Raw genomic sequence first — 9642 nt, 5'->3', positions numbered from 1 at the left:
CATCCCTACACGGATAAAACTTATATATTTTGTAAATTTGTGACTGCGAAATTTCGGGGAATTTTGCTTTTATAAACGGTCTTTGATTTTCGAAGTACATCAAAATAACATCCTTGTGTAAGGTCGACCTTGAGGAGCCTTGTTGCATTTAAACCAAATTCAATATTCCATAATAGTTTAAGAGACATATCTTCACCTGCTGTACTCTTCATCAGGTGTATTTATTAGAAATATTTAAAATTTTTCAAGAGTAAAGGCTTGTGACTGAATACATTTTTCTATTTTTTTCGCGAAATAAACTTTTATTTTCAGCGTTTTTGTAATATATAGAAAATAGTTTTTAGTCTTTTGATTGTATTCTCTCTATTGAACCAACAACTACATAGAATAGGGTTATTTATGGAATAAAACATTGGACAAAAGGCTTTCATGTTTTGCATACACATAAGCACTCGTTTGTTGAAATATTCAATGACCATTCTACATAAAAGAATTTGAATTTGAAGTATTTCCTGGGCTGTATGGCTTGTAGCACAATCTTTTTGGAACCGTATCAATATAATCCAATTTCGGCATAAAATATTGTATTATCTTGTCGCGATATAGAGAACCAGCAACAGTCACTGCTTGATCAGCCTTATATTCAGAAAAGATTGGTCCAATTATGTCTACTAAAATTCACATATAAACAGTGACACGTTGTGGATGTATTTGTTTTTTGACAATAGCATGTGGGTTATCAGAACCTCAAAAACGGAAATTTTTGCGATTAACGAACCCCTCAAGGTGAAAAAGTGCTAGTCGCATCCTTTCGCTGAAACTCAATATTCTCAGTATTCTCTAACACATCAAAACGCAGATATATAGCGCGTATAATCAGTAGAAAGCTTTTTGAAATTTGCAATTGTTGTCCACGACGCCGATTAGGAGTTCCTGGATTATCACCGACCAGTGGGTTTAACATCTCCAGCGAATTTTGTCTCCCGGTCTTCTTTATTTGATCTTCATATTTGACGAAGCTGAAACACTATTCCGACCATATTTTGAATGAAATTTGCGCCTGCGGACGTAAATTTTTGAAATATTGTTCAATAATGAAGACACGTGCCATTTTTACAAAATTTTAAGTTTGCTTTTTAAGGTTGTCAACACTGCACACTGCACAAATATCGGTACATTTAAATCTTGCCTAAATTTTTATCTGTATTTCACCTTTTGTTTTATAAAATGTTTCAAATAAAAGGTTTCATAGAAATGAAAGTTTGTAATGCAGTATATATTTAATTAGTTCAAATCAAACATTATCACAACCTCTTGAAGTACATCCAAGCTTCCCCGTGATTTGCTTTGTGTAGCTGCAAATACAAAAAAAGGGCGTCAATCTAATCATATTTTTATAATTATATATTTTGATGTAAATAAGCATTGCAGTTTTATCTTTTATTTGTATTTGAACAATTTTCAAATAATTATACACTAGTTAACAAGGAGCTGAAAATCATTTCTTATTTAAGTAATAGTTATTTAGTAAGAATATTGAAAATGGTCTGTAAATTTTGGCCTTAGAAAAATTTTATTACTAATAAAACTTGGTTAACGCAGTATGAACAATGTTATTCTCTTTTACTTAATATACTGTTTACACCACCACTACACCAACATTAACAACTATACTGTCTGACGCGTGTTTCGATAATCAAGTTAGTTTACCTTTACCAGTCTCTAAAGACGATATCTTGGTTATCGAAACGCGCGTTAGACAGTATAGTTGTTAGTGTTGGTGTAGTGGTGGTGTAAACAGTATATTCAGTATGAATATTTGTATAATTGTGATTCATAGAAATGCACAAACAAATGGCTAAATATGCTCAAAATACGGAGATTCGTTATTCTAATAAAACTAAAAAAGTCTTTTCTGTGATGAAAAGACATGTTTTTTCTTTATTTTGGTTTCAAATAATAGTTCTTTCAAATTTTGACATAACCCGAGCTGATGCTTTGGCCAGAGAAGGCCGGAGCTTATGATACATTGCCGAAACGCTAGGGGTAGAGAAATCTACCATTCTCGATGCACTCCTGAGGTGCGGAAAAGACTGAAGTAGTTCGAAATATACATGTAATACAGAAGACTGAAGGAGCATGAAATAGTATCAAGGCGATCCGCGACAGGACTCCATTCCCTGGAAAGGCATCGATGAGAAAGGCGATTATTTATCGATCAATATTGTCATTGGACTCTGGAGCGATGGGAAACTGTTTTAATCACGGATCAGTCTCGATTTGGTCTATACCACTTAGACAGAGTGTGGAGACGACCAAGGGAGCGATTTGCTTATTATACCATTCGTGAATCACAGTATTTTGTATGAAGATCAGTCATGATTAATTTCCACGCTCGGACTGAACTGATTTTGGGGGGCTCTGAGGTACATCGAGGAAGTTCTCCTGGAGGCTGTGATCCTATTTGCTCTATTCATTGGTGAGCAATCCATTTTAGGATAATACTTGTCCACATACCTCCAGAATTGTTATCGAATACTTGGAGCAAGTGGGAATTGCAGTTATGAACTGGCTTGCAAAATGTCCCGATAGAGCATTTGAGGGATCATTTAAGGAGGCATATTAGACGTCGTCATCCTTCTCCTAGTGATTTAAATCAGCTCCAAATTGATCTTCGAGAAGAATGGTATGCTATGCTGGTGGAGAACGTCCAAAATGCAATTTATTCGATGTCTGACATGGTTAGAGCCATTCGTCATAGCAGAGGGTGAAATACCCGCTATTTGGATCACAGAAATTGTTACAAAATCTGATAAAAATGAAGAATAATGTTTTTTTAAAAATGTGTTTATCTAGTATTTTTTCTCTAGTTTGTATTTTTTTGTGAATAATCAATCAAAATTATCCACTTTTGGTAGATTTTGTTTAAATAAGCTGTAAATTAACCAATTCTATTAGACACAGTTTTTGTTTTTCAAAATTGTTCATAGTTTTTACTACAAAACTGTTATGAATTTTGAGAGAGGTTAGTGGATTTTCAAATAAAGCTTTTGTTGCAATATTTTGTGCCTCTTCAATAGCAGTACTATCCTCAGAATTGAACTCCTTAATTGGTATGAAATGTTCAGCATAAAAAATTGCCTCATCCAACTAAGCAGTTGTTCATAGGGGCGCGGGAGGTATGTCAATCGTTAGCCTGACTTTTTTTGTCGAAAAGAAACCGGATCAACACTGAACAAAGCAGAATTTGGTCCACCAGGTCTTCTAGAATGATCGAAAATATAGACTGTGTTACTTGGTCCGTTCGTGACGAATTACTTATTCGGAAGTGTGCTGTTGCTTCAAATCATCATTATTTCGCATTATACACAAAGATGTGAGACCGCACCCTTATAAAATTCTATTTACTTAAGAATTGAAGTCTTAGAATGCTGTTTACAGTCTTGACTCCGTAAACCAGATGATTGAGCGATTTACAAAATTTACCAACATTTTGTTCGGATGAAATTCTTTTCCATCTTAATATACACAAATGACCATACGCGCTGTGATGTCGGCGCGGTGATTCCGAGCATTATGTGTAGATGTTAGACGACTTCTTCGAGCCTAAACTGCAAAATCTTTGACGATTCTAGCCAAAGAACATAGTTTGAGGAGAACAATTTCGTGAAATTTTCCTAGCAAATTAAAGTGACACAAGTTGGCCTCCACGCAGTTCCTATTCAACACCTATGGACGTTTTCCTGTGGGGTTTGCGTTAGCGTAAGCTCTGGTTCATAGATATCGCCAGGAACCGAAAAAACTAATATTCAAAATATGTTGAGTAAAGTTTTGTCGACTATGTTCACAGCAAAAAGGTCTCAACTCTTAATATTATACAAAAAGGGGTTAACTATAAAGAACTACTAAGTACATATCTACCTACAAAACATTGATATAACGAAGTATAGATATTCACTAGATAAGCAGGAAGACTGGAAATACGAAGTAAATACGAAGTGATTCGACAAGTAGGAATACACAAAAATATGTTTGCTACATCGAATAATTCAAGATCTATAAAAAGCAAAATTTTTTATAACATTCAGGTGCAGTTTTCTGTTATTTCAGAGAATTGAGGACGGATTTCATGTGAGTTCAACTCGATCTGAAATTTTTATTAGTGTTACCCATTTTGTCTATAAATAAATGTAACAAAATTTTTGTGTATAAAGGTGTTAACTTGATTTTTGTTGTAAAATTTATGTAATAAAAAAAATTCATTGTGTGGATATTAACATTTAAGTTTAACTTTAGTTTAAATTGGAAAAACTCCATAATTTCAGCTCTTAATATTTCAAAATTGTTAAAAAATGACTTCATGTACTAATGACTTCGGTTGAAAAAGAGATAGGTAAGTTTATCAACCATTTATAAGTATTTGTTTTCAAATCCATGAAAAAAATCAAACTATGTAAACTAAAATAATTATTGAACACCATATGGAATATAGGAATGTTACTCACTACGTCTAAGCCATCCTCTTTGAAATAATGGTATCTAGACCATCCTTCGGATCCATCTGAACGTTTGGTGGACAATATAAAAGTATTTCCGTTAAGGGAGGGTATACTCTGTAAAATAATATTAGGTATTTGGATATAAAGAGAGAATTTGCTTTATTGTTAGATTGTACACCATATAGATCCCTTTTTTTTACTAAATTGAATCGCTAAAAGAAGGATAATAAGAAGGGCAATATAACAATTATGACTATGACTTTTCTATATCAATGACAATCACATTTGTGAATGTTAAATTCCGTTTTTAGGAATGTTTTATTTTATATCTATCATAAAAAGTGATACTTGTATAATATCTTCGAAATAACTGAACAGATTTTGTGAAACTGACAGATTATCACCGTTATCAGGAGCTTATGGATTTAAATTGTTTGTTCTGCCACTTTACGGGGGCATTTTGTGAATGTATCGCAAAAAAATGGATTTTTATAATAAAATGTAATACGACGCAATCACTTAAATTGCTACAAAAAGTAGTAGAAAAAGAGTAGCATCTGGGCAAAGTTTGGGATGATGAGAGCCACCATTAATTTGGGTGTGGTCAAAATTGTAACTAGGAAGCTATGTGATATGATACGACATCAAACTGCACGAAGAAATCCAAAGATATATGCAGTTTGCCTAGTGACACCAAGGTCATTTCGAATAACATCGGCGTTTAGTATTTCAAGTCACAATGATGAAGTAGAGGACTAACACTACATTTAAATAAAGAACTTCTACATAGTAAGCAACTATTTGGGTTCAGTTGAAGTTATATAATTTTTCAATGTGAAATTGTAAAATTGTAGTTTCAATGAACGTTTTGTCTTACTATGAAATTTTTTCTTGCTAAAACTTCCTGGCGTGGTTGTCCAAGAACGAAATCGTCAACTTCATGAAGATTTCCAGCTCTAATTGTCCTCGTGACTGTGTTACCGTTTACTCTGAACTCTAATACCAGATCCAACGTTGCTGTATGCTCTGCTTCTTCAGGCGTTAAACCTGTTAAATGAGAAAATATATGTCATGAAAATTTTGTTTCTAGAAGACCAATTGAACAATATATCTCTTAATCTGTAGTGTTTTAGTTGAAAATAAAACCATTCAAAGAAATATGCTTATTATACTCAATACATTTCACTTTAAAAATAATAATAATGACTTTACACCCCTTATGGGGTTGCGCCACAAAAATGATTTCTAGATCCTCTTGTTGATGAAGATCATTCCCCATAACCATGTCTACATTTCTTGCTTGTTTCTTGCCACAACTTCCTATTTCCTGTCTTTTTGTGGCTAATTCCTACTTCGCTTAGGTCATCTCCCATCTCTATCAACAATGCAATTCTAGATCTGACAGGTCTTTTTCTACTACCGATATTACATCATATTAAATGCTATAGATTTTGTTCGTTTTCTTCATACATGTCCAGCCAATCAACTTATTGAGCTTTAATTTTACTCATAACATCTTCTCTCTTTCTTGGTTCGATATTATCCTATATTCCCCTCCACTAATTTTCAATGACGCCGATATTGTTCTTATAATCTTTTTTTTTCCATTTTTCTCGACTTTTCTTCATTGTTTCTTGTTAGCGTCTTTATTCCAATAGAGTACATCACTACTCGTTTTATATCATCATTTGTTTGGTTTGTCACTAGATTACTTTCCTGTTGAATCTAAGTACTTTTGTCCCTTGTATTATTGATCATAACGCCGAGTTACTTAAACTTCTCTACTTCCATAAATTCGTACTCACCAATTTTAAACTTTTCCCTTGACATTTCTCTCCAAATCTCATTATTTTTGTTTGGTTTTCATTGATTTTCGAACACATCCGCTCTTTCCTGTAACTATATTGTACAACATTGATTTCATGTCTTTTTTGGTTGGGTTATGATTATTTTTTTTTCGAACCAAATTTACAATAAATATTACAGTTTCGTTAAATTTTTTTATTAATTTACTGACAGTAGATATTGTTATGAGATTTCGATCAGGATATGAATTATTAAAGATATTACGCGTTTCCTGTTGACTTCTACGCCTATCGCCATACTCTAATATCATTAAAATATCAATTCTTTTTCATATAAACGATCCACTGTGACTTTATATAAACATCATCTAACCGTACTATATGAACATAAAAAGAACACACTCTGATAGCGCGGGAGTTTTGAATATATTAAACTTAATTAGAATTTATAGAAAACATTGAGAATTAGTATTATTACTATAACTATCACAAAACCAAACTTTATACTAAAAACGGTATTGTATTCGTACAAAAACAACCAAAGAATCATAAAATACAAAGTGCTGAGATATTATTTTGGATTAGTAAACAGAAAAAAGTAGTTTGAGTGTTTGCATGTTTGTTCCAGCAGACTGTCTGTAACAATTCTACCATGCGCGAGATGAATAGAAAGTTTCACGTTGAATTTTGGAATGAATCAGCGTATATAAACACATATTTTACATCATGTATCGTGTTTCATAAGATTGTGAAATATTAGTAAGATAAAAATAGTGTATTTGAATTTTTTTTCCTACCTGTGCTAAAGATGAAGTTCCTGCGGCAATTCTTGGATACGTGTTCGTAAGAGATTATAATCAAGTCATGCGTAGTACACCAAAGCTCGAAATATAATCAGAGCGTTCTGCTGGAACAAACCTTATGATTTAGGAACTGATATTGTTATTGGTAGCAATTTTTGAAATAAACAATAGACATTTCTTCCACAGAAACTCATAAATATTGAAAATTAACCTTTTATTATATTTATTCCCGCCTAACAGTATTAGATTTTCTTTAAAATCACTAACCTTCATTTATCAGAAACTGTGTGCTACGATCGTGACCAACACGTTTATAGATTCCATCGATAAACATATTGAAAATATTGTTTGTTGTATAGATACGGTTGACTAAAATGAAAATCTAAATGAAAAGCGTATAAATCCACATATATATTTAATTATAGTAAATCGCTGGTGCAAATTCATTTCGAACGTACTAGCTGGATTAGTTGGAGGGCTGAATAAATACGAGGTCTCGCTATTAAATAACGAGACTGGTTACCAAAAAGGGTTTCATTATAGAAATGATTCTATATTCGAATGTTTCCCTTCAATATATATACTCCCCTACCCTCGCCCCACAACTTTCCCTACATTTTTTCCATTGATTGAAGCAGTGCTGGAAGTCTTCTTTTGTCCCGGCCTTTAGGAGCTCTGCCGTTTTTGTTTAATCGCTTCCATCGACTTAAATCAGGTCTCTTTCAAAGCAGATATTTTTCTAGTCTTTCTAACCTTTCAAGGAAAGCTAAGCAGACCCGCTGACGCAAGAGCTTTTAGTCAGGAGTCAGATTTTTTGGCACAGATTTTTTCATGTCCAATTCCTCGTGTAAAATTCTCTTTATCGACATTTACAGCCTCGGCAATCATCCGGATGCTCATTCGACGATCTTCACGCACAATTTGGTTGATTTTCGGCACTGTTTCCGAAGTTTAAATAGTCTCAGGGCGATCTGGGCGCTGGTCATCTTCAGTGCTCTTTCGGCACTCACTAAAGCGCTTGAACCACTCAAAAACACGCGCACGAGATAGATAATTGTCCCCATAGGCCTTTTGCAACAATTTAAAGCAATCAGTCGAAGTTTTTTCAATTTAAAGAGAAGTTTGAGATTGATACGTTCTCTCCATTTATTGGAGAGTGCCATTAACTTTGCTAGTGATTATCTAACTATTGAATAGATTTCAAATTTTGTCAAGGTTCTATAATTTTATAAGCTCGGACAATTATCCTTCTCAAGCCAACCATCTTTGGATTTAATTTTGTAAATTCCTGCACAAATTCAAAAGTTTTGTCTCACAGTCCTTAAGAAGAGAATCAGGATCAACAATTTCTTTTCGTAGACGTAGTTTAAGTGAGAAATAATTCATACTTTTTTTAAAACTAATTCTGCATCTCAAGCAAGCATATTTCTTGGTTTTTGTAAATTATCTTCTATTATATTGACATTTGCCTAAACATTTCGTTCCAATACGCACGTGATTTCATTCACGTGTACTTTTTCTTCGAAATCATCGCTCAACTCAACAACACAATCAATGAAGACTGAAAAATAGGGAAAACTAGTTCGGAAAAATTTGGGGTTTAGTCGAATTTTACAAAGTTAATAGAATATTGGTGAAGGAACATTTTTACAGTCCCCAAAAATCCCGATGGTGCTTCTCCTCAAAGCCCTCTGAATGAACCAGAATGGTGACATCTAAAATTATAATCAACACATCAAGTCTTTACTAAAAGAGAATACCGTTCTGAGTGGGCAAGAAGAGAGAGACCCACCGTTTTCCCATCTCTTCAGCCATTACCTTGAAAGTCCATTGGTTGAGAAGTACAAGAAATTTAAAAAACTGTTTATTCATGCGTAAAGTAAAATCAATTGACTCAGAACCTCTGAATTTCAGAGTTGGGCATGTTTTGCATCCGTAGGGTGATATTGTTAGATAAATTTCTTTATGAACATTTAGTTTCGCATTTCTTTAGAATTCTTTTTCATTTATCAGGCAGTTGTTCATGCTGTAATATGTATTTAAAGTATTTTTGATTCTCTTGGCAATTTCTGTGTCTTCATTACCAGTCTTTTCAATTTCTGTTTCTAGATATTGGAATGGTGTCACCATTTTAATCCTATGTTCCTCTATTTTTATGTTTATTGTTTGTTGTTTGAGTACCATTACTGCAGTTTTTTCTACATTCATTCTCATACGAAAATGTTTTAGTATGTTGTTCCAGATGTAAAAGTTTTTCTGTGGATCCTGGTTGTTTTCTACAATGAATACTGTATCATCAGCATACGCTCCTTCAGATATTTTCACTATTTGCAGGTTTTTATATGCAACACACAACAATGGATTCAAGGGGGTATGATAGGGGAAGCTATAGGGGATGTATTAGGGATAAATGTTCCTTGAGTGATATTTATTCTTTCATTGACCGAGCTAATGATTTTTATTTTTTTTATATTTAGTACAAAGATCAAAGTAACAAAATTGTAACAAAAACTTACATGAAATAAGTTGTAACGT

At 33.3% G+C, this 9642-nt stretch overlaps 1 protein-coding gene across 2 annotated transcripts; it reads right to left on the bottom strand.

Moving 5' to 3' along the window:
• Positions 1-337: 337 nt before the first annotated feature.
• LOC130449585 (uncharacterized) lies at positions 338-7513 on the bottom strand. 2 transcript variants are annotated; one of them, XM_056787514.1, is made up of 5 exons: positions 7102-7194; positions 6305-6398; positions 5377-5546; positions 4506-4613; positions 1262-1355 (listed from the first exon to the last, which is right to left on the bottom strand). In XM_056787514.1, the coding sequence occupies exons 2-5, from the start codon at positions 6327-6329 to the stop codon at positions 1305-1307; spliced, it is 354 nt and encodes a 117-aa protein (XP_056643492.1). In that variant the 5' UTR covers positions 6330-6398; positions 7102-7194; the 3' UTR covers positions 1262-1304. The 2 variants fall into 2 exon arrangements, with proteins under 2 accessions (XP_056643491.1, XP_056643492.1); XM_056787513.1 differs by lacking the exons at positions 6305-6398; positions 7102-7194 and adding an exon at positions 7375-7513 and having other exon boundaries at positions 338-1355.
• Positions 7514-9642: the final 2129 nt, after the last annotated feature.

The sequence above is a fragment of the Diorhabda sublineata genome, chromosome 10 (genome assembly GCF_026230105.1).
Source record: "Diorhabda sublineata isolate icDioSubl1.1 chromosome 10, icDioSubl1.1, whole genome shotgun sequence".
In the NCBI taxonomy this organism is placed as follows: Eukaryota; Metazoa; Arthropoda; class Insecta; order Coleoptera; family Chrysomelidae; genus Diorhabda; species Diorhabda sublineata.
Note: the sequence above shows the minus strand (reverse complement) of the source record. Positions and strands in the feature narration are given on the sequence as shown.